At 44.9% G+C, this 26,144-nt stretch overlaps 1 protein-coding gene across 1 annotated transcript in view; it reads right to left on the minus strand.

Moving 5' to 3' along the window:
* Nucleotides 1-13,662: 13,662 nt before the first annotated feature.
* The window catches only part of Psa (puromycin-sensitive aminopeptidase), a 55,289-nt gene continuing 42,807 nt past the window's right edge, over nt 13,663-26,144 (minus strand). Inside the window, exons 19-21 of the mRNA XM_065430897.2 lie at nt 23,424-23,576; nt 21,239-21,286; nt 13,663-13,911 (exon numbers count right to left, since the gene is read on the minus strand). Of these exons, the coding sequence (XP_065286969.1) occupies nt 13,765-13,911; nt 21,239-21,286; nt 23,424-23,576 (348 nt within the window). The 3' untranslated portion in view covers nt 13,663-13,764. The remainder of the gene's footprint in view (nt 13,912-21,238; nt 21,287-23,423; nt 23,577-26,144) is intronic.

The following is a 26,144-nucleotide window of genomic DNA, read 5'->3' on the forward strand; positions in this document are numbered from 1 at the left end:
TCCAGTAGTACCCCAAGCCCCTCTCGCACAGGCCACTAAGTAGGTCGCGCATGGCCATCCCGGTGCGGCGGTTGCTTGCCACGGAGAATTTCATACCCGAAGCTGTACGCGCACGTTGAACTGATCGCATTAAAATATAATTTGTTGCAGCGCTTGCCAAAGCAACTACGCCACCACGGCGGGTAGCGCGACATAGCGTTCTTGACGGGAAAGTACCGGGCGCGCAGCATTAAACCATGTGCAAAGGTACACATATATGTTTGTTTTTTTTTACAAAGAGGGAGAGAAAATGTACTGCTATATATATAAAAAAGAAAACGTGGACAACTTTCTGTGGCTATGAAGGGAAAGCTACGGAGGCAAAGAGCGCACAATGAGAGCGCTTCTGAAAGGAGTCCCGCGTTTTAATCCACGTTGGTTTAGGCTGGGAAAGAGAAAACAAACACCTTATTAGCAACAGTTAAATTAGAACACACCAGTGAGTGGAAATGCTTCTCCGTTCCGCGTCTGAGGAAACGCGAAACCGACGCACGGGGAAGCTGCGTCGATTCAGCGTCTGCTCCGAGCAACCAAAAGCACTGTCGAACGCTGCCGGACTACTTGGCGCGGTAACACATGTGCCGAAGCTCCGCCCCCGTAGCTTTCCCTTCATGGCCACAGATAGTCGTCCGCGAGCATAGATCCGGCAGTAGCGTGAGCGAACATTCAATGCAGCGATGGATTCCAGTTCCGTTCGAGCGTAGCTCGGGGTCGAAGTGGTCGGGCCTTTCTTGCGCAAACAACCTGCATCGGAACAGTGACACCGCCGACAAGCGAAGCCGCCGCGGGCTCGCTTCTACTTAACCGTTGATCTCGATCCGAGGGGGAAGAGCGCACGGAAACGCGTCGTCGCTGTCTACATTCCTTCACTCCTTCGCATTCCACTGTTTGTTCTCTCCTTTCGTTTGAGTTTCTATTTAAATCCATCTGTCACGTGCTTCTCCTCCTGTCCCCTGTCTCCGACCGCGGAAAGCACTGTGCAGGAGGCCATTCCAGCTGCACGACTCACTTGTTCATACGCACATCGCCTCGTTCCCCACCACCATGTCCCCCCTCCCTCCCCCACCCCCTTTTTTTTGTGCTTGTTTCGAACGTGAGCCTCATTCTGCGTGTATTTAAAAAAAAAAATCTTGCGTATTTTTGAATATATAAAATCACAGACTACGACTGTAACATTGTTAAATAAACGATGCGTTGAGCGTTTTCAAAACGAGTCCTGCGTGGCGTTATTCTTGTCTATGGCGTGAAATCTTTGGGCGAGTTGGTGGTCTTTGTTCACATCGTCTTTCTACGCCAAAGACGTTTCTGTCTTTATTGTCTCCCTCGTCCCGTGTTTTGACGCTAAAAGACCGCATGTCGCGGAAAAAAACACTAGCCGTGGTGGAGTGATCGAGGACAACAGTCGTCTTCTACGCCACTCTGCTGCCGCGCTGCCACAAGACTAATCTACCAGCGCCTTCTTTTGGCTGCCAACGACGCCGCACTACAGTTAAGAAAAGTGGACGCAGCGACAAAGGTAATGTAATGCAAAGAGCGGTATTTATTATGGTAGAAAGGCTGAGAGGTCGGCCTGAATCAATGTTCTGACCTGCTATTTCGAGAAGGGGAATGGGTGTAGAAAGAATAACGGAAGACGTTGATTACGAGGATGAAGATGGTGGGGAAAATCTTGCACGCTCCAAGGCTCTTCAAGTCTATTGCCCAGTCCGCTCTCGTGCAAAAATTTGTTGAGAGCCTTCAACTATCACGCTGATGACGAGGATCAGGCGAAGGTCCCGATAGAATCTTTTCAGTTAATGGTTCAATGACAAATTTGGACAAGATGTCCGTCAGCGATTTTCTCTGTACATCAAATTGCGGGTAGATGCACAGCAGTTGTTCTGTCGTATCGGGAATACCGCATTCCTCACCATTCTGACTGTCCGCCCGGCCGATGAAATGTAAGTAGCGCCCGGTGAAGGCAACGCCTATAGTCGTAATCTGTGCAGCAAGCTTGCATTACACCTTTTCATGTTCGGTGGTATCCGTATTTTCATCTCTGGGTCGAGTTCGTGAAGGCGGTGATGACGATGACCTGGCGAGGCCCAGTACACTGCGGTATTATCGCACAGAAGTTTGTACACCAAGACATTAGTGTCTGGACGTTAAAATGGGATAGACACTGGCGTGGTATTAATGTGGGCCATCTTTGCCTCCGCGTCGGCGAGCTCATTTCCATGTAAGCCACAGTGTCCCGGAATCCACTGAAACCTTATGCAATGGCCAGTTCTTAGGGCGACATCGTGTGATTAAATCACCTCTTGAGCAAGGACATAGTAGGGTACTCGTCTACGGGCAGAATCGATCACCTGAAGTGCCGGCTTGGAATCGCAAAATATAGACTCAAGTCTGATGCGGCTCCATCGATATATAACGAATTGCTTCCCGAATGGCAACAATCTCTGCGGCCGTTGAGGTAGTTTAGTGGTCGAGATGGAAGCGCTTTCTGACCTTCATATTCCGCATTACGAATGCCGCAGTTGAAGTGCAAAGTTTCTTACGCGTCATCAGACTCTGTGCTGGAACAGTTTCCTCGGCGGATCACGTACGCCTTGCATGTGAATTACATGCAGAGAAAGCCGCGGTGCAGGTGTATGCATGCGCTTCGACAGTATGAAACTGAAACTGGACACCACGGCGCCAGTGGCGTAGCTAGGTCGTCTGGCACCCGGGGCCCATAGGTCTTCTGTCACCCCCCTCCCCGGGTGTAGCCGGCGGAAAGAGGGGTGTCTTCTGACGTATATGACACCCCCCCCCCCTCACTGGCCCCTTGTACCCGAGGCCCACGGCCCCCCGGCCCCCCCTGTTGCTGCGCCACTGCACGGCGCACAGGTGAGTATTACGGGTGAGTTCGTGTTCGAGTTTCAACATTTGAATCAAGCGCGAGGTTACCATTTACAGGTAGAAAACATGCAAGAAAGCTTGGAGCCTTTCCGTTTGCGGATTGTACCAGGACAAAGGAGACCTGAACGGAAGCAGCTGCGCTAGTAACATCCTGCGGCAGTTTCTCCAACTACAAAGCGTTTTGTGTTCTTCTCGTGGAATGGAAATAAAACAACTAAAAAAGCCTGTACGTTAATGGTTATGCTGTTTCTGACGCCTTTATAGAAGCAAGTGAGCAGCACATCACTACGTTTTCGGATTAATTAAAAAAAACAATAGGCGCTAAGAAAACGACAATTTAGGTTCATCTGAAGAACTCCTAATTTGGGTGCTTTCAGTCGTAATCACATGAACATACCTAGGAGAGGCGGCGTTAGCGCCGTGCTTGTGTCTCGGGGTTCACATGGTGGAAAACATGGAGAATGAAAATGACGTAAAACAGACCGTCTCCTTGCCGTGTGCCTGCAGGCTCTGCTAAGTTGATGGAATGAGGCATCTGCGACAACCTCAGGTGCGGACGTAAGACCGCAAGTTTGAGATTGTAGCGAGTAGAAACACTGTGAAGTCATTAACAATTCTCGATAATATTGCACTACCGTTGCAGAAAGGGGGAGCCATGCCGTGTAGCGAAATATTCCTCAATGGCGGAACTGCCGGCTACGTTTGGCACGAACGAGCAGTTGTTTTCTACCGCTTTACTACTTAGGCTAATTGATACTACCTCCCTGGTCTGGTAAGGGTGTTCTCAGAGTATCAAGCGCATGCTGCTTTCAAATCATTGAACTCTTTGCTTTCTGGAGGATGCATTACCGAAAATTATAAAGAACGGATGGAAAACTACGAATTTTATTGAAGCTTTTGATAAACTACAATATATTGCGGAAAACAATTTACTCTGAACAACTCGCCCCGCCAAGAGATGGCGCCGCCAGCGCTGCTGCTCACGTATATTTGGCATGCAACCAATTATGTCTACACACAATTACTACATCGCCTTTCGAAACAAACCGAAAGTCATCTTACGTATGCTTGACAACTCTCCACCACTGCCTCTGTCTCGGTACAATTAAAAAGGTCGCAGGTTTCGCCCGAAAAGCGAAGCATCGATTGCGCTAGCAAATTCGTAGACAGCTATACAAAGTAAGCATAGTAGCTTTATCGGTCCTATAAACTCGTAAACATTCGCTTACTAACAAAATTAACCAGCATATGTTGTCACGCGCGCAGAGCCAAACAAACCCGCCGTGGTTGCTTAGTTGTTATGGTGTTTGGCTGCTAAGCACATTGCGGCCGCATTTCGATGGGGGCGATATACAGAAAAAACTTGCGTACTTAGGTGCATGTTGAAGAACCCCAGGTGGTCCAAATTAATCGCGAGTTCCCCACTACGGCTTCCCTATAATCAGATGGTGGTTTTGGCACGTAAAACCCCATAATTTTATTTAGCATGCAAACATAAGCGCATCTCAGTCGATGAGCGCAGACACTCGCTGTCGAAACGCTGGAGTGAGGAAGCGCGGCAGCAGCAGCGAGCGAATTAACCTTCGTGCTGCCGCTCGCTACAACGCGAATTAAGCAGCGAGAACACGGCGCACACGAAGTTTCCAGCACTCGGCGCACTCTGTCCCCATCGCAGATCGCTTTAAAGACAGGGCACGCGCGGTCGAGCCATACGCAGCGGCCACCAGAGTAGAACCCCCCCCCCCCCCCCGCACACACTTCACGCCGACGGAAGACGGCGCGCCTCCTCCCTTACGCGCAAGAGGTTGTGCCGCCATCGTCGGCTCACCCTTGCACGCTTTCACTCGCACATACAGCATACGACGCGCGGAACTTTTCTTGCCACATTGTAGCGGGTACACTGCAGTCACAGAGGACGTGCTTGATCGTCTCCTCGCAGCCACAGTTGTCGCAAGCAGGGATTTAGGCCATCCCAATGCGGAAGGAGTAGGTGTTCGTAAATGTCACGCCAAGCCACAGGCGGCACAGAAGTGTTGCTTCGGCTCGTGGTAGCCCTGGTGGAAGACGGAGTTGCAGACGTGGATCCAACGTGTGGAGACGTGCGTTGATGAATTCACTGGCGTTCCACAGGGTCTGCGTAAGCTCGCGTGCGAGGGAGCGAAGCCTTGTGACTGCACCTGTTGTCGACAATAGTATAGGTATAATGTGGGCACCATCATGGGCCGATCGGACGGCGTACTCCGCACTGTGATTTCCCGAAATTCCTCAGTATCCGATATCCAATGGCAGATGATGATGTGCCCCTTGTCGATTGCTTGATGGTGGAGTAGTCGGATGTCTGCGACTAATTGTACATTAGGTCCGTGGTTGAAAAACGACAGCAGACACTGGAAAGCTGCCTTCGAGTCGCAAACGATGGACCATGATTGTGATTATGTCTGACCGATAAACTCCAGAGCAGCACGGGTAGCTGCGAGTTCTACAGCCGTCGATGATGCAATGCGAGAGATCTTGAATTGGATGGTGACATATTTCGCGGGAATTACCACTGCTCCAGCTGAGCTATTGGAGGACAGAACCGTCCGTGTAAACGTCGATGCGTTTACACGGAGTGAAATGAGTGAAAGCACTGTTTGTTTGAGAACGAAAGATGGCCTCACCGTTCTGTTTTTGATGCGGGGAATGACAAGAAAGACTCGGAGTGGATGCACGCATCATAACGGTAGAGATGGTCGTGCCGCAGGCGTGAAGTTCGACCGTAAAGTTCCATGGTTGGCGGCGATAATTCTGCTGAACGCTGAACGAGGTCGAGCGACAGGAAGGGAGGCGAGATGATGCAGTGGAAGTCGGGCGAAGTGCCTGATGAGCACCTCAAAGCGTCCACTTGAATGTACGTGTTGATGTAGTGATCATGTGCGACAGCTTATTGTTGCAGCCGTGGATGCACACCTGGGAAGGCCAAGACATATTCGCAGAGCTTAAGCTTGCATAGACTTGAGGGCGCGGAGGCTAGTCTTACCGGTTCCACCCAGTACAGGTAAGCTATAGAGTAGGAGACCCAGGAACAGTGCGTTATATAGTTGGAGCACCGCCTTCACAGACGCACCCCATAAATCTCCCGCCCGCAAGAAATCTGAGGACATGGGTTTATATTAATTGGAAACGTTGGTTGCGCTTTTTAGACAATCACAAGGAAGGAAGACAGGACAGGCTAGCTTCTTTTTCAGGTAGGAGACATGAGAACTCCAGGACAGGGCTCGATCTATTATCACTCCTAGAAGGCGGCGCGCCTTCTCGTAGGTGATAGGCTGTCCATTAATAGTGACAACGTACGGTCTCATTGCTTTGCGCGTGAAAGCGACCACAGAGCACTTCTCGGAGGATACCTCCAGACCTCGTGCTCGAATATAGTCTGATGTTGGTGTGGCCGCCTTTCGGAGTCGGACGCGCACCTGTGGACGCGTCGCTCCTGATGACCAAATGCATATATCGTCTGCATAGATCGACACATGGACGGATTGTGGAAGGGTGTCAGCCAGGTCGATGAGCACGAGGTTAAATAGAGTGGGGCTCAAGACTCCGCCTTGTGGTACTCCGCGGTAGGTGCTGTGTTTTGATGATGCACCATCCTCTGTTTGCACAAAGAATGACCTGTCTGTCAAGTAGCTGAATATCCATCGAAACACAAGTCCCCCTAGGCCGACATCGCCTAAGGCGTCCCGGATGGCTCGATGAGTTACGTTGTCATAAGCACCTTTAACGTCCAGGAACATCACCGCTGACAGTCTCTTAAGGCGTTTTTTGTGCTGAAAAGACGAGACAAGATCTATGACGTCCGCGTCGGAAGCCTGCCATAGCGTCAGGGTATATCTCGTAATGTTCTAGATACCACTCTAGACGTGTCAGCACCACCCTCTCCATCACCTTTCCTAGACAACCGGCCAGAGCAATGGGACGATAAGACGCCACGTCAAGGGGTGATTGAAGGTATGTATGGGTGATGAGGAAGGTATGTAGAGTTTAGTGAATGCAAGTTTGCTCGCAATATACAAGCTCTCCGCAGAGGAATTTCGGGAGGAACCAATTTCCTCGACCAAAATTCAGGAAGAGGGTCACGCGCTGTGTTACGACGCTGAACACAGTGCAAAGAGGATGAAACAGCTAGCTCCGGAGTAGTAGTTCAGCCGGAGGAGCAAATCTTTCCGATTTTCCCATCCGAAATTGAGGAAGACAGTCAGGCGCTGAATTACGATGAAGAAAGAAGATGAAAGAGCTAGCTCGGGAGGCATAATTAAGCCGGAGAGGAAATATTTCCGATTTCCCCGACAGAAATTCAGGAAGTTGGTCAGGCTGAGGAGCCGCCAACGGAAAAAAAAAATTAAATTATGGAGTTTTACGTGCCAAAACCAATTTCTGATTATGAGGCACACCGTAGTGGAAAACCATTTCTGTAAGTCTGAAAATAATCTGTGGTCATACGTCTACGCTCGTTACAACGGACCCGCGTACAACATACTTTAGGATATACGGCCCATATTTCAGCCTTACTTTGCTCTACCTATTTTATCAATGCAACGAAGTTCGCTTTTAACGGACCGCTCTACAGTGGACGAAATTAGAGGCATTTTTTTTTTTCAAAATCGGGCGTACAAAACGTACTTCTGCCGTGTCGACACGGGCTGACAATTGACTTGCGAGGGTCAGCCGACGATCGCAGTTCAATATCGCGCGCGCGAGGCACGTGGGGGCAGGCGAGAGAAACGAGGGTTCTACTCCGGCGGCTGCTGCTTACGGCGTGGCCGCAGCATCTTGAAAGCGATCTGCGATGCGGACGAAGTGCGCGCCCGCGCGGGCCTCATCTCCAAAGCGATGTGCGTTGTGGACAAAGTGCGTCCAGTGCCGGTAGCTTCCTATGCACTGTGCTTTCGACGTTCAGTTCCCGTTGAAGCGTTCGCAGCTGTTGCCGCGCTTGCCTAATTTGCTATCGCAATCGATGCGTCGCCTTTCAGGTGAAACTGCGACTTTTCTATATTTTACTCTGGACGTTCGTCACTCACTCTTTGCAAGAAAGTTGTTCATCGCGACGAAAATGTCGTAAGTGAGGCGTTTCGGATATTCGAATGAGACGGACGTTTTTTGTCGGACTATCAGTGTCCATTGTAACGAGTCTACTGCACTTTACACCATGATTGTGAATGAAGAAGTTTGCGGGCCCACACAGTGATTCCAATCAACTTCAACGCCTTGAGTTGTTAGAAATTTATGAGAAAAGCTTGATATAACCTTCAATACGTTACTAAAAACTACATTGGGAATTCACCCCCTCCCTCGTCTTTTGACATTTGCATGCCCAAATATAAATTTTTCACTTCAATCATATTAGGGCAAGAAAGCGATAATGCATTATGGACGTGCTGCCTACAGCAACATATCAGAAACAAACTTTTTCTTGTCGAGTTTAGGCATTGAGCGCGAAGTTTCTGCCTAAATGTCTTTAGTCAGAGGACATAGACCGACAAAAGATCTCTTTGGCTGCAGTGGTGCAGCACACAATGTAAAGCAAATGAAATGTGCGTTTTCAATATTTAATAGGAAGTTTAAAACATTTGGAGGCCTTTACGTGTTTCCTAATTAAAGGTTTAAATAAGTGTTTTATAATATGCTTAGCTTGATCTACTACAAGCGGTACGAGGCATGATCTTTACAATGTGACCTGTAGAATGAAGGATTTTGGAAATTTGACTGTACTGCTAACAAGTGTAACACTTACGTGACACTTGTGCAACATTATGCTCAAAAATACCTGAATGTTAGCAATACAGCAACATTCAGTATTGTTTTTGTACCTAACGACTATGTTACATAGTAAATTTTAAAAAATGTAAGCTATTAAACAAAAGATTGCTAGCAGCCTATTTATTTACTGGATGAACATTGGTCATTAGATGTTCTTCGGAAGTTAGATGAGGACTTCTCTTACAGGCTTAAGAAGATGCTTGAGAGTGATGCATGTAAATAAGCGAGTGTACGATCGTTGATTGTATTGCTGCTGTGCTTGCATTTACAGGTGCCTGGCAAGTACACAATTGGTGGAATCACTGTTCATGTGGTGCTATACTTAAGCTTTATTTAATGCTGTTTTCACGTTGTAAAAGCACTGCAATGCATTTCAAAATGTAACTATAACAGTTATTTTGTTAACATGCCAATGTTAGCACAAAAAAACATTTCAACCATATGACAAAAAAAAATGATTTGGGTCTACCTTCGGGTTACATTGGTATAAAACAATATCAAGAATTATCCCAAATGCATTCTGAGCAGGTAGAAAGTGAGGACTCTAAAATAGTTTGGAACACAAGTAGTACATGAATGCTGAATGCCGAATTTTATTCATATAATGCCATGAGTTTGAAATTCTTGCACATCAGCTGCCACAAAGCATATTTGCAACAGCAATAAGTTGAATGAAATAAAACATACATAATGATATACAATGCCATGACCCTTAAACATTTAAGGTAGTTAAAGGTCCCCTCACCAGGCTTCACCATTAAGGTAGTTAAAGGTCCCCTCACCAGGCTTCACCATTTTGAGGTGACAAGCATTGAGAATACAATGCGCACTAATGATCGCCTGCTAAGTATTACATCGCTATGTGCCGAGCAAAGAGGTGAAATTTCAGACCGAAAGCCGTTTGGCCTTCTTGCGAGCACCGCGCTCCCAGCTGGAGAATTGACGCATATGGCACAAGTGCGCCTACGTACATGGCAGTGCTGCGACATCGCTCATAATGGCATGTGATTTCAAGAATTATTCACGGCAACATCTGTTATTTGTGTAATCTGTTACTTCAATAGATGAATTAAAGTTTAGAGAAATAAAAAGCCGGCAGGTTGCAAGCCCTGTGGGAATCGATGCTATGCGAAGCAGTGTGCGGGAAGCCTACAAAGTTAATGAAATGACCATGACAGCACCAAGATGTGGGTGGCTGTTTCATGACCTACATACATGCATGTCATATTCATGTCATGACCGATCATTTACGTTCATCCTACATTTGTCATACTATGCCAATTTGGTACATAACAACACATAGGCAGCTCTTTCATGACCCACATGACAAGTATGTCATGCCCTATCATTTATGTTTGTCATATACTAGTGTCGTACTATGCCAATTGTGGTACACACCAAGTTAACTAAAGGACCATGAGAGCACCAAGACATAGGTGGCTGTTTCCTGACCTATATGACACAGACGTCATGACCAATCATTTATGTTCGTCACACACTCATGTCATATTATGCTGCTTTTGGTACGTACCAAGTTAACAAAACGACCATGAGAGCACCAAGACGTAGGTGGCTAGATAGAGAGATAGGTAGATACTGTCAAAGTGCCAATTTTCTACGGTGTTCCAGCGTGTGGTCATGCTCCGTGTTCCGTTTGCGTCTGCCTCAGTGTTTGTGCAGCAACAACTTATACCGCTAATCAGGTGATCTCATGCACTGCGCGAAACGAGACAAATGTGAGAGCTCGCACGTGTGACACAGTAAGTGAAGTGCGCCACGCAGCAAAAGAAAGCGAGGAAAAAAATCAAAGCAGGACAATGTATGCATCACGAAATCCACAAGCTCTGCTACAGGAGAACACAGGGAAGGAATTTCGCTTGTGGATGCTTGACGGGGCAAGTGCAGAGATTGTCTCTCTTGGTAGTGGCGCTCGCTTCCTGAAATCATGGGTTCGCAGCCCAGAAATATTTATATTTTGGCTATTAATTAACCAATTAATTTTTGCGACAAAATGCTCCCTAGAGGGCACACATAACAACTTCCAGCGTATAAATGAAATTCCCTACGTGGCTTGGTGAGGGGCCCTTTAAGGGACAGATTCATCAATACGACCACATATTTCAAAGCATGTGGATTAAATAAGAATAGGCCTGAAGGGAATGTAGTACAAGATGTGAAATACACCTTTCTTCATTCAATAGATTTTCGGACCTCATAGAACTTATATTACTATCGCGCATCGAGAAAAAAGGCGAACTTGTGAGGTGAGAGGCACTGAAAACAGAAGGCAAACAATGTCAAGGCAATTGGCATTGATAGAGCCACACGCTCATCTATGCCAAATTTGGGTTGATCTAGAGAAGTCACACGAATACCACAGCAAAGACCTGAATTTCTTGGATTTTAATTTGTGATAACATCCCACACTGAAACATTACAGAAGTCATAGACAGTTTTGGAAAAGGGGCATATCTGCTATCAACTTCCTATTTTTCTAAGACACTGTCATTTCGAAGTGCCTGGTGCTAGCTCCACAGTGGCAACCAACATTGTAATCATGCAAATTGTGCAACACTTTATGCAATATGCTGCACCCTTGAACATTCAGCTAAATATATCCAGGCCTACGTGCACAGGAAGAGCTGCTTATTTTACTGCAAATTGACATGAAGTAAGACTGCTGCAAAAGATGCAAAAAATAAAGGAAAAAGCAAAGAAACCTCTAGAAGAGAAAGCCCGCTCCAGATCACCATTCTCCATTACACAACCCACACACATTTTCCAGGGTGTCTACCAAGTTGACATTTCCAAATTCCCTGAGTTTTCCAGGTTTTCCCTGAGCACCTTTGCGAAATTCCCTGAATGAGCCAGAACTTTGTTTTATGTCAAGACAGGCTGACACCACGTTGCCCGATGCTGTCACTCTCTAGTAAGCATGCTGAAACAAAAAAAATGACTTAATCCAGTTTGAATAGTAAGGAGTAATATCTATTTTATTTAAAAAGAAAACAGAAGGAAGGTGTTAGTAAAATGCACAGCGAAAGAAATGGTAAAGCCCATTCCAAATTGAGCCGAACATTTTCAAATACGAATGAAAAGGAGATGCATACATAAGTAAATATTTTTTTAATATCAGCTATTTCTATCAACTGATAGCAAGCTCATCTGTATGAGGTCCTGAACTTTGTCACAACTAAGGTTCTCTCTCAGCAGCTGGGAAGTCAACCTCAACTGTCCTGACATACTCTCAGCCCGTACACAACATCTCAGCGTTGGGTTTCACTGCTTAAACAATTTATTTTGGTTTGGATGAGGGACACCTGTGTCTCAGCGTCAGCCAATACTTAGTTTTTTTAGCTCAAGCTCCTTCAAAAAAGCGGCGGCACCCTTCCTTTCCCGTTAATTCCTCAGTGCGTCGGTCCTTTCTGTTCTCATCCTCCTTCTACCACGCTTTCGCCACATGGATCATCTGAAGCATCCTCTTGGTCAGTTGTACAGTCAACATTTGATTTTTCGGACTTCCGAGGGGCCGCAAAAAAAAAAATCGAAAAAAAAAACGGGCAGTCTAAAAAAAATTAATGCATGTCTTTAACTGCCTTTAAGGGCTAAATTACCACAGGCACGTCTGAAAAAGCTCTGAAGGCCTGCCGGTACGCTTATCAGGCATATCAGGGCTTGTACTGTGACAGGAGACGGGGTGCACGCATGTGTAATTAAGGAATACATACTGTGTCCCGTGACAATTGCCCCCTTCCCACACTTGGTATGCTTCACCGCCTCACACTGATGTACTGATGCGAAGCTAACTTTCGGAGACTGGCATTACGCAACGCGCTGTGCTCTGCGAGTTTCAAAGCCAATCGCGAGGATTACAAAGGCGGAGTCGGTGCCATTGGTGATAGCGGCGAATTCTTTAAATGAAAAACACGGCACCGCACGGCAAGAAGCTTAATAGCGAACACAGAAGCAGCTAGGCCTAACGTTGCCGCGGTGGTGGTTACGGCTGCCAGCGGATCTGCCTGCGAGAGTGCCGGTTCGAGGCGGCGAGATAATCAAAATAGCGGCGGTGGCGGCTTTGATTAATGCTATTTCAGACCTGCAGTCAGGGCAATATACATTGACTATATGGAGTACGTGGTGGTGCCGCAAAACCGTGCAAATTATCGGGCATGTCCGAAAAATCGGGCGTCTAGAAAATCGGTCGTTAACTACTCTAGCAATACATCGTGCCGATGACACGGCGTCAATGACGATTCGTTGCGATTCCTCTGTTACTGGGGCCAGCATTAACACGACTTTCGTTCCCTTTCAATAAAGTTACAGCTAACTTTCCCTGATAGAAGAACAAATTCCCTGAGTTTTCCCTGAGTTTTTCCAGACTGTTCAAATTCCCTGAGAATTCCCGGTTTTCCCGGTTTTCCCGATTGGTAGACACCCTGTTTTCTCAATGCCTCTTGAACATACATTTGCACAAAAAAGAAAGGGAAGAAACAACAACCAAATTAAACTTTATCAACAGCACTCTGTGCTTAAGTATGAGAGGCCTGTTCCAGCTAGTGTACTCCCTTTATACTTCAGGTGATGCCTAACTGTTCTAAACGGTCACAATTAATTGTGACCAGTTAATGGCACATATGGTGAAGTCGAAAATGAATACCAGATTTGGAGGATGAGACTTCATTATATTAATACATAATTTCATTGGAAGTGCATAATTACACAATTGAGATCTGCATACCATCATACAAAGCATAAAAAATGGATAAAAGATCACACACACACACACACACACACACACACACACACACACACACACACACACACACACACACACACACAAAACTTTCATCCATGTTGTGATTAAGTACTGAATCCATTCAGCACTTCCGCATTTCTGCTAAATAAAACACAACCACAAAAGAAGTCACGCCTAAATCACACTAGTTAAACTAAATTTCAGAAAACATATTAGCACACACCTTTTAATAAGTTCTCATTCATGATGGAACAAAGGAACAAACTCAAACAAGGCTGCTTCTCGAAGCTTTATGGCGATGAAGATGCTGCCTTCTGTAGAAACTGTCGGACACTCTCAGAATCCCTTGCAATCCATGCTGCATTCAGCCTGATGTTCTCCAAAGACTGCTGGACGACACGCTCCACACCAGGAAAGTAGTTCTGGCTAAAGAACAACTGCAGTGGCATTAAGACTTGTTAGAATTTGCACCAGGTATGTCCGTGGTCAGTCTGTGGTATTTTTGATGCTTCAAAGTATATTCAGATACGGATGCCAGCCTCAAGTACAAAAACCTCTGACACAGCCAAACCCGGCCACAAAAAACTAGCATTGGAAGTGGAAATACATTTGTTAACTTGATGGTTTTTACAGACATAGCCCCAACTGATAGAAACAATTGCACAATACTACCTATATGAGATACATGCAAAATACAAACAAATTTAAGGTATAAGAACCCTATTGTCGAACTGCAGCACTGTTATAAACATTGCATTTTTAACAGCGAGCTGCATTTAAAAAAACATATGGCATGTCTTCTGCAATTCGTAAAACCAATTTGAAGCTGTGCCACAACAGGAAATTTACTTCTATAATACTGTTGCTGTCTTAATTAATATAACAAATGCAACTATCCTCATCCTCCTCATCAGCCTGGTTACGCCCACTGCAGAGCAAAGGCCTCTCCCATACTTCTCCAACTACCCCGGTCATGTACTAATTGTGGCCATGACGTCCCTGCAAACTCCTTATCTCATCCACCCACCTAACTTTCTGCCGCGCCCTGCTACGCTTCCCTTCCCTTGGAATCTAGTCCGTAACCCTTAAAGGGCCCCTGAAACGGTTCGGACAAATTTTGTAGGCGCGTAGGGTACAGCTTAAGTAGAACATTCGCACCACAATTTAAGTGAAGCGTTACGTATTAATGGAGCTGCAAGCGATTAGAAGTTACCCTCCTCCCTAGCTATGCTTTTCCTCCTCAACTCGCTCGCCGAGCGAGCGGCGCTAAGCTCCGCCTTCACTGGTTCAGCGGCACGATGCGACGTCACATCGCTCACTTCCGGTTGTTTAGGAGCACGCCCCCTCCCGCGCGAGACCTCTCCGCTAGCCGCTTGGCCGTCGACCGAGAGCTATCGAAGCAGCGTGCGTTGCGAGCATTCTGTCGTAGCGCCGAACGTGTCCGGTACTCCGCTAAAAACAGGCAAGCTGGTCATTTCGGCAAATGACTGGAGGCATAAACTCAAGCTGATGAAGGAACTTTAGCGTAGACGTACGTGAGCAGCCTGATCGGTCTGCACGGTCCAGACACTTCCTGGCGCAGCGCTTAACCAGTCAAACAAAGCGCTAATATTGCTCTAACCAAGTGTAAAGCATTTTAAACATTTATAAATCAACGTGTTGATGATTACACTCCCGCGAAAAGTACACACCAGCAGCAAAGAATACACTTCGTTGCTGCTACTGTGTATGGTTGAGCTCTGTGCCACCAGGTGGCGGCACCGCGCAGACCGTTCACATTTGCCCTTCTGCTCATCTCGTGGCTCATCCCGGCACAGTCAAGCGACCAGACCCTGTCCCCTTGCGCTTGCGTTTGCCCTAATACTGGACTCGCGGCTTGCAGGTCGCTAGGTTTGCAGTCCACAAGGCAACAAAGTCGAATCATAGTGCTCGCGAAAAGACTGAGACCGACTCTGACCGCGGAGCTCTCGTCAAAATGGAGTACGTTGTAACACAAGCAGACGACACTTGCTGTGTGCCGGAAGTGCTGAAGTGTACTAAAAAACTATTCTTGTGTATTCTCTTTAAGTTATTTTCTTTTTGCAAAAACAAAGTAACTAACATTCCAACTATTACGAGCATCATTTGTTCACCATAAAGTTGGAAAAATTATCGACCACGTGCCCTGGTCAGCCAATCAGATAGCTCGCCCATGTGACGTAATATGGGTTATTTGCATCATATGGGTAGGGGCGGCTTAAAATTCCGCCGAGCAGTGCGCTGCGATCGGCAGCGATGTGTATTTTTAAAACCTTATAATAAATTACACGCTTTACGCAGAGCACTTAGATGCATCAATTAATGATCAGAAGAACCTACTCTAACGACTCAGTACGTTTGTAGAAAATCGCCAAAATCGTTTCAGGGTCCCTTTAATGACCATCAGTTATCTTCCCTCCTCATTACATGTCCTGCCCATGCTCATTTCTTTTTCTTGATTCCAACTAAGATGTCATTAACTCGTGTTTGTTCCCTAACCCAATCTGCTCTTTTCCTATCCGTTAACGTTACACCCATCTATAGTTATAGTTAGTTATAGCTATAGTTATAGTTACACCCAACTATAGTTATAGCTATAATAGTATAATTATTACTACTCTGGTTCTATTCCAGACATAGTACTTTCTGCCTGTGATGAACAAGTTTACTGAATTGACAGACAATCTTGCCATGGACACGGCAACAATATCACTTGGCGAGGAGCTTAGGATTTTGCTCAAAAGACTGCCTGTCCTTTCCTGCAACTTTTTCAAATGGCTGTTATATTTTGCACTTGTTACGACGGTACATAAAGGTCTGATGGCTATGAGACGAGCTTATTCAGAAGTCATGAGTTGTGCTGTTAAATGCATCTTTGCAAAATAAACATTACAAAGCAGCTCAAAAAGAGCAACAAAGGATTTGAATTCGGCATTTCCTGTCTCAAGCATGACCTCATCTCAGCAGCACCTCAATACCAGACAACGGTGATGAGGCCAACTTTGTCTCTCCTTAACTTTGTCTGCATGCCTCAATGCCTTTCATTTATTTTTCGTCGCACCCCACATTAAATATAAATGTAGACTGGACCTTTCCCTAGATCTATTTCACTGCGAAACTGTTTGGATTAAAACCGATGCCATGTATTTTTTAAATTATTGTGGAGGAATTATTATGGCTGTATTTACCATTCTCCATCTGCTTCCATACCTGATTTCCTTCGTCAGCTTAGTTCTTCAAACAATTACTAGTGAAAACAAGCCTGTCCTAATTGTAGGTGATATAAATATTAGCATGCTTGATGTCGACAATAGTACTGTATGCGCTTACACGAACTGTTTTACTGGCTTTGGGCTTGAGCAATTACTAACTTTGGCAACCAGGTTTTCCACTCAAGGATGCGGCTCCCTCTTAGACCATGCCCTCACTAATATTTTGCCTTCACCAGAGTCTGGTGTAATTAACACAGACATATCAGATCATTGCCCTGTATTCGTCACTTTCGAATCTAACTCTCCTAGGTCAGATCCCTGTTATTTTATGTCTCGTCTTCATAAGATAAATTTTGTTAATGCAATTGACAAAATTGGCTGGACAGTTATAGCTACCAAACCAAATCCAGTAGAAGCACTTCAGTTATTTTCTTTTTTATTTTTAAAAGCTGTTCATCCTAACGCTGTCAAGGGCAAAAAGAACTTTAATTTCCGCACAATCCTTGGATCACTAATGGGCTACTTGTAAGCACGAGGAAAAAAGAAAACATGTATAGGAAAACTAAAAAAACAGCTTTTCAATGTTAATTTAGCATTACGCTATAAGAAATATTGCAACATCTTGATAATTTATTGAAAAAATAAAAAAAGCAATATTACAAAAATGAATTCATGAAAAATAAGTTTCATTCAAAAAACAATGGCAACTTATCAACGAGTTTTTGAATGTACCACATTCTGGCAGTTCCATGGAAAAAGTAATTTACAATAATGTAACTATCAATGACCCGCCTAGCGTTGCATACATGCCAACCCGGGGAGTTCAAAAATCGGGAGACATTTTATTTCGCGCAAATGGGGGGGGGGGGTTGGATCACTGTTTCAACTTCCGGTGGGACTGGGGGGCGGGGTTTGCTCAAACTTCCAGGCAGTGTTCGACGAGTCCTTTTGCAAGACCTTGCAGTCGTAGACTTTGCTCACTTCAAAAATTTGGCGGTGCAGCTTTGCTCAAAACATGGTCGAGACTGATGGCCCTTCACCAGCAGGTGTTGGAGGGTTGTGTTGCACATCGATAAGCAGAACTCAGTCCTAGTTTTTCGTGCCGTGTTAAAAATCCTCTCACACTCTGCATTACTATGCGATATCACGAGTAAATCTAGCATCGCCTTAGCAACTCGGTGAAACATGCTTTCCATCAGTGTTTTTCATTTTTCCAACCATAGACCACTGCATGTCCCACCTTTCTTCATTCAGAATATCCTCTGGAAGACTGTATGACTGTAGTGTGGCAAACTCAGCTTCGAGAGTATCTAAAGCGTCTTCAGCAGATTCATTGGAATCTCGGGGCAGCAGCTGAGGGAAACTCTTAATAAAGAAATGAAGACTCGAGAGCGCTGCCTGTGAAGTAAATTTCAGGTTGGCCACCTTCGCATTCTTCATAGTTGCGTTTCAGAGTTGCATCCACATCCATAGCGCTTCACCTCGTCGCATTTCGGAAATATTTTCCGTAGAAGAGGGCCCCCAACGTAGTCGCTGACACTAAGGGGTAGGTTGTGTTCGACGACGAATCCTGTAAACAGGCACTCCACAAGTACGACACTGTCGTCGCACTTGTTCCGGAGAAAGTTCAATTTTTTGCCTTGCTGCTCAGAGGTGTGAACATAGTTTTGATGCTTCACTGTGGAAGTGTGCAAGTTTCAAGTCGCCGCTGACACCGTGAGACACGATGACGTCGCATCCAAACGTTGTACAAAATGAAAAATTTTCTTCTTTTCTTGATGTCAAAAAGCACGGAAATTCAGAAGCATAAGTTCGCAAGAACTTCTGCAAATACCTTTCCTGGGGCTTTGACAGCGCCACGGCATCAAGCAGATGAGAATTCTAACTTTACATGGTGCACCGCACAAAGAAGGCCTAGCCAACACTAATTATACACACAAGCAGCAGCATGAGCAGCAGCAACAAGTTGCACCATGGAGTAAGGCATGCATGAAATGCAAGAACTACATTGGCTCTGGCTTTGGTCGGTTTACTAGGCACTGTAGTCGGCTGCTTAGTCGATGATACCGATGGTGCTAGTGCTGCCGTTGTTGGTTATGCTGACGATTACGACATGGCTGTAGATTCTGCAGTGCCGGTTTTGCAAAAACCATTATTGCGCGAACAGAGACCACTTTTCAGGAGATATAAGACAGTGATCATACAATTTGAAAGTTCAGTCGAAATCGGGAGTTTCCCGGGCGAATCGGAAGGGTTGGCAGGTATGGTGTTGGTCATGCGTCCAGTAATCTTATGAAATTTATAATACTACTCATGGGTTCCTTCTGTTTATCATATGAGCCGATGCGACCAATGTTTCTTTTTGTTTCCTGTAACATCTGAAGAAGTCCTTATTGAAATTTAGAACTTAAAGAACACAAGTCCTGGTCTTGACGGAATTTCCATATTTCATTTAAAGCTTGCTGCTCTGACTATTTCTGATGCTCTCAGTAATTTAATTAACCTTATGTTCAAAACCGGTATATTCCCCTAGCAGTCTAAAAAAAAGCTATACACTACCTATATTATACGCAGACGATACGACTGTTGCCCTCTCAGATAAATCATTACTTTCACTAACTTTGAAACTAAACAGTGATCTGTATAGAATTACTGATTGGTGTAACGCCAATTTTCTAATTATAAACCCTACGAACATGCAATTCATGATATTTAAGTCATCACAGAGACATTTACCTTGCTCTCTGGCCATAATCCTCAATGGTCATGACATTCCTGCCTCCACTTGTGTTTCTTTCCTCGACATCAAATTAGACCCCCATAACCACATTGCACACATCAAACAAAAAGCAGCATTTGGCATTAGAGCCCTACTCAAATCACGTGCATTTTTTTCCAAAGAAGCATTATTATCGTTATGCTTCACTTTCATTCATAGTCATATCAGCACATTCAAAATCGGGATATCCATATTACAACGCGAAGCCATTTTCTCTCTAATGCCTCTTCACAACTACATCCAAACCGCATTATTCAAGTGACTGATTTTTCAAATTACTAACTCAACAAGTTTCTTGCAACTTTGTTAGTTCTGATCTTCTTTTTAATCCTAATAACACAAGGTTTGCAGCACAAGAAAATTTCCTGTTGCCTTTATGTCATACTAATTACAGAAAAATGGCTTCCTCTTTTTGCATGCTTAAACTTCGGAACAGTCAACTATATTCCATTAAGTTGTCATCTACCTTGTTTAAATATGAACTCAATAATTATTTGCTGTCTGATTAGTTTCCTATAATGTTATTTTGCTAAGTAGTAGCTGTGTAATTAGCAATGATTGTGCATCTTTCCTCTTCCATTTGTTTTTTATGTGTGTCATCACTCAGTTACTTGCTTATATTTTGCTTATTCCATATTCTGTTTCTCTGCTCTGTATTCCGCTTTATTTTTTATATAACTTCTAATCCAAGGGTCCCGGTGCAGTCTCCAACTTTGGGACCCTTGTCTGTATACTATTTCTTGTAACCAAATGTTATAAACGAATAATAAACTGAAACTGAAACTCTACTCCGTGGAAAAACAGTAACTGCAGCAGAGCTGATTTTACTCTAGCGCAGTTGGTTGAGGCAGTTTCACTCTTGCTTGTAAAACAGAATAGCAACTGAAAGAGCGTTTTATAAATTACAAATGCAGGGATGTCCAACATTAAAGAATTGTAATTATGCCTACATACACAGCGGGGCTCATTTCAGGCTCCCCTGTTCATCGTGTGTATGTTAAAAGCCTAAAAGGCCACTTTAAGCTTGCATATGAACTCCATGCAAGTGCAGTAGATTCATCTCCACATAGCCCAAGTTCTTGTACATTATCTCAGCACTAAGTTCTATGTGCACTTCACAGCCACAGGTTCATGCCAGGGCTTGAGCTAAACACGTTTGGTGACAATTATTTGCTCTATTCTAAACGAGCCAAACACACAGACATTGCTTTGCACTGCTGCCATTCCCAGCAAATCATGAATGTGCAAAAAGAAAGGAGAAGCTGTGAAAATGCAGGAAGGACAAAATCTGACTTGCAGTAACATGTACAATGTACCTGCTACATTGTGCACAGCACCAAGGCCCCTGTAAGACCATGTGGTAAGTCTCCCATGCCACCTTGACAATCCAAAGCCCTTCAAGTTTAGGATGAGAATTATCGCTTGAGAATTTCAGTTATTTAAACACAAAAGGAGCCCTAACAAAGGGTCTTACGTCATCTCTGGTCAAGCATTCGGTGGCCCATACTGAACAATTACAAAAGGGGCACTTGCCAGTCAATAAAACACTTTCCAACTTCGCAACTCTCTATTCATAGCACTAAAATTTATCTGTACCCACTAAAGTGGCAATGTTCATGGACAAGGAAGCACAAAGAAAATCTTTTGACTCAAAACTAAAATATCCACAAAGAATAAATGCATTATTAAAGTGGCAGGAAGACTACAGCAACTGCACTGCAGGAAATCATGAGATGTGAACATTTTTACACTTACCTCTATCTCCAAAGCTTTTTCTTCAGTTGCAAAATTTTCAGTGATACACTGAAAAATACAATTCACACATAGTGATTTAAAATACTGACAAATAAATAGTGCTTACAGATCAATCACTGGATCACAGATTTGAATGTGTAGTATAACAATCGTGATCAACATGCTTTTTGTCACAGCTTAAATAGGATCTACAACTTGCAGGGAAAGGTCTGAAAACGCAAGAGGGAGGGGGGAAGGAGGCTGACTCCACCAATATTTCCTCCTGCACTCCCTACACCATTATGGAGTACTGAGTGATGGAGTGCCCCCTGCACCCCCCAACAGAAGTGAAGAATCGTGCTCTGCCTGTCGCGCCGCCTGCAATACAAAATCGCAGCGCGTTTGGGCTACTGCCTATTATAAGTGTGCAGTACAATCACAAGTTCCAACAGCGCTATGCTACACATGCACAAGCTGCCAGAAATAGATGCTTATCACAACAGGGCTGGTGATGATAGCTGTGAATGGTGTCGTGTGAAGGCCCGCGAGATTTGCTGGTCGGGAAACCAAAACAAAATTGAGGTGGTGGGAGACACTGGAATATAATGTCACCAGAGCGAAACATGGCGCTCACTTCGCGCCGCCTACAGCAGGGAATGGCAGCGCGTATGGGTTATTGCCTATTAAAAGCTTGCAGCACACTTGCATGCATAAAGTACACGTACAGGTGACTCGTTATAATGGACCCTTACAATCCGACAAAAAACGTCCGTTTTATCTGACGTCCGTAATATCCGAAATGCCTCACTTCTGAAACTTTCGTCGCGATGTCTAAGAACTTTATTGCAAAGAGTGAATGACGAACATCCAAAGTAAAAACAAACAAAAAAGTCAGTTTCGCCCGAAAGGTGAAGCATCGATTGCGATAGCTAATTAAGCAACATAAACACAGTAGCAACAGCGAGCGAATTGACTTTCGTGCTGTCCCCCGCTTCAACGTGAACTAAACGTCGAAAGCACAGCGCATATGAAGCTACTGGCACAGGGGCACTGGCACTGTCCACATTGTACATCGCTTTTCAGATAGGTGGCCGCGCCATAAGCAGCAGCTGCCAGAGTAGAACCCCCTTTCTGTCGCCCCCCCTCCCCCCCTTCTCGTTCCTCGCGCAAAAGAAGACTGCGCATTTCCACCCCGCCATCCTCCCTCGCGTGCGCGATATTGAGTTGCGATCGCCGACTGACCCTCGCCAAGTCAGTTGTCAGCTCGTGTCGACACGGCAAAAGTATGTTTCATACACCCCATTTTTTAAAAAATTGCCGCTAATTTCGGCCGCTGTAGCCGATAGTTTGTTGTAGCGCAGTCCGTTAAAAGAGAACTTTGTTGCATTCATAAAATAGGTAGAACAAACTAAGGCTGAAATATGGTCTAGTATAACCGAGAGTCTGTTGTACGCGAATCCGTTGTAATGAGCATAGACTGCATATGTGCACAGGACCAAAGCCTCTGTGAGACCATGTGGCAAGGTTTCCAATGGCACTCCTTTTAGCTTGACCAAAAGGCAAAGCAAACAGACAGATTTAGGTAGGATAAGTAGCTGCAACTGCACTGTCAGGACAATGCTGTATCTTTTCTTGCTTTCACGTCTCCCACTAAGAAGCCAGAATAGAGCTTGGCACAAGGAAGGAAGGCTCCACACATAAAGAAATGCTGCAGTGATGCGTGTGAAATTCTGCTAATCTGTTAGCAGGGGCTGTACACAAGTACATTTATATGCGCTGGCTGCAAACACTGAGAAAGCATTGGCATCAGCTTACTAGAAAAGTGGACAGGGGCTATTCACTAAGCACACTATGAGATGTTGCACAAGTAAACCTAAGCAATACATATTACAAGTAAATCTGATATCTAAGCACGCATGTTCAAACACACACACATCAGCTGTGAGCCCAACGGGCCTTTCATTTCAACATTCCCAGAGCTATGCATGTGACTTTTCTGAAACTGGGTCCTACCCCAGAAGCAATGTTCATGAGGAGAAAACCAAAATTAAACATGGAAACCCAACCAGAATGAAAACTTCTAACATATTTTCTATGTCTTGCACAACTAGGTTGGGTATTGCCACATACATGTTTGTGTTTCTGCATTCATGGGACAAATGCCCAGCACTGCTCTCATGCGCGAGTTCCAAGTTCTCCGACATACCTTGACAAGCCTCGCAATGAGGAAGCCAGAGCCATAGCGCTTCCTAACAGCATCCTTGTTGTTCTCGAAGAACCTCCAGGTGAGGTCCCTGCCCACGGCCGTGAGGGCACAGTAGATAATCACAAAAACAGCATCTTGCGACTTTACTTCATCCTGCACATCATAACATCGAAAGACAAAATAATTTGGCTATCTGTATGAAGAAGACAGGACCAGTTTTTTTCTGCACACTGTATACTATTCTAAGTGTATAGAACATCTGCACTATGCATGCAGAGGATAGCCCACAAGGATGGCTGAACAGAATGGCTTGAATCTTGGGGCTCTTGAATTCTTAACCTTACTTCAGAGCAGAAGAGGAATAAACAAACGTTTGATGTTTAATGATGCAAGGGCCAGGTACGGCCAAAGAGCGCCATGCTAGAGTTAATGTTTTCGTAATGGACTGATGGGTTCTGTGAAGTTCATGTGAGGTGGCTGTAAAGGGGCCTAAAAGAGTTGGTGTAAATTGCACAAAATCTACGCGTGATAAAATCATGGCAATGACTAATGACGTGTACTATGAACACTAAAATGCATTGCAAAAGAATGATGCACTATACAAAATATGCGAGATGCTAAAATTGCCTAGAGCACTACTGCCTTGCCAGAGCCCACGAAACACAAGGGCACAGAGGCATATGCTATACGAAACAACCATCACAGCGGCATCCTCTGAAGAGAGGAGGTGCTACGAATGTATGGGGCTGATAACATATAACACAACATCTTTCAGGAAACCTAGGACTGCGTTAGTGTCAAAGAACGGTTCTGGGGTGAGTAGCATTACAGGATGAAGGGGGATGTGCTGCCGGCATGCTAGGGGAAAATATTTCTCTCAGTTTCGGCTTCCCGACACTCCAGGAGGTCGTTGAGGACAGTCAGCCTCTTGCCGCATCTACCACAGGTTGGAGGATCATTTCCAGTGAGTAAAAAGTTATGGGTGCCAAATGTGGGTCCTATTCTGAGACGACAGAATAGGACATCTGTTCGGCGAGATTTTGTTGCAGAAGGCCAGAAACCAAATTGTGGCTTTATTACGTACAACTTATTATTTGATTCCACGTCCCACAAGCGTTGCCACTAGCTTTGCAGTTTCCTTCGTAAGAAGGGCTTTAGATCTGTGACAGGGACTGCAGCGGTAGGATTAACAGCATGCGATGCAATTGATGTGGCCATCTGGTCCGCCAGAACGTTACCCTCGATGCCTCTATGGCCAGGCACCCAGCATATAATCACATGCTGGTTAGATATTAAGCTTTACATAGGACGGAACAGAGTTAATTAATTACTGGATTTTTTGTGCTTACAGAATGACATCAAGGCCTTCCCCACACTTAGGGAGTCTATATATATAACTGCTTTTTGGAGTGTTGATTTCTTGATATGCTTCCCAGCCGACAATAGTGCATGTGGATTCCGAGAAGGATGGCCTGATGGCTGCATAGGACACCCCGGCATTTGACTTCGAAGCCTCTATGTAGAACTCTGTGCATTAGTGCTAATACTGAAGTTCTAGGAAATTCATTCGTATTTCGACCTATGGTGCGTGCTTTGTAACTTCTAGGAAGGACATGTCACAATCTACCACTTGCCACTCCCAAGGAGGTAACAGCTTGGTTGGATGCATTAAGCGATGCTTGAGGAGTGGGACATGCCTTTCTTCACTAAGCTTCCTAACATGCAGTGAGAAAGGCTGCCTTACAGAGGGGGCGATTACGGAAAATTGTAGCACACGTCACATCGCTAAGGGTGTTCAAACATGGATGTTGATGATCGGAGTGTATGTTCAGAAAATATATGAGGCCTATGCAAGTTCTCTGCAGATGCAGTGACCACTCATTTGATTCTGCGTATAAGCTTTCAATAGGACTTGTCCTAAAAGCGCCGGTGGCTATGCAGATACCTATATGGTGGACAGGGTCGAGCATCTTTAGCACGCTCGGAGCGGCTGAGTTATATACGATGGCACCATAGTCCAATCGTGATTGAAATTAGGCTCTTATAAAGATTCATCAAACACTTTCTGTCGCTACCCCATGTTGTGTGGGATAGAATTTTCAGTAAGTTCATTGTATTTAGACATTTTGCTTTAAGATATTCAATGTATGGAATGAAAGTAAGCCTGGAGTCAAGTATAATACCAAGAAATTTATGCTCTTTGTTAACAGGTATTTGTTTTCCTCACAATTCTACACATGGAACTGGCACCAGGCCTCTCTTTCTTGTAAAAAGAACACAAGAACTTTTATGGGGGTTGACTTTGAATCCATTTATATCTGCCTACTTCAACACCTTGTTCAAGCTCTGCTTTACCTGTCTGTCGCATACTGCGAGGTTACAGGATCTGAAGCCTATTTGAATGTCGTCCACGTAGACGGAATAAAAAATGGCCAGTGATAGCGAAGCACGAAGTGTGTTCATACCGCAACGAGGCATTACCGCAATACCGCAACGAGGCTAATGCCTCGTTGCGGTATTTACGATAGATTGTGTATTGACGAAGAAAGTTTGTGTGTATGGGTTTCAGATGTGTCTCTTGAATGCATAGCAACTTTGGATGATGCTTATGTAGAAGTTCTGTAATGTCGTCTAGGTTGTGAACGAGTCCTTTAACATTCCGTTGTAGTATTTGTGTCTCCATTATAGAAAATGTGTTGTGTGCTGTGTGTTTAAGAGAGG

This window comes from Dermacentor albipictus, chromosome 1 (genome assembly GCF_038994185.2).
Source record: "Dermacentor albipictus isolate Rhodes 1998 colony chromosome 1, USDA_Dalb.pri_finalv2, whole genome shotgun sequence".
NCBI lineage: Eukaryota > Metazoa > Arthropoda > Arachnida > Ixodida > Ixodidae > Dermacentor > Dermacentor albipictus.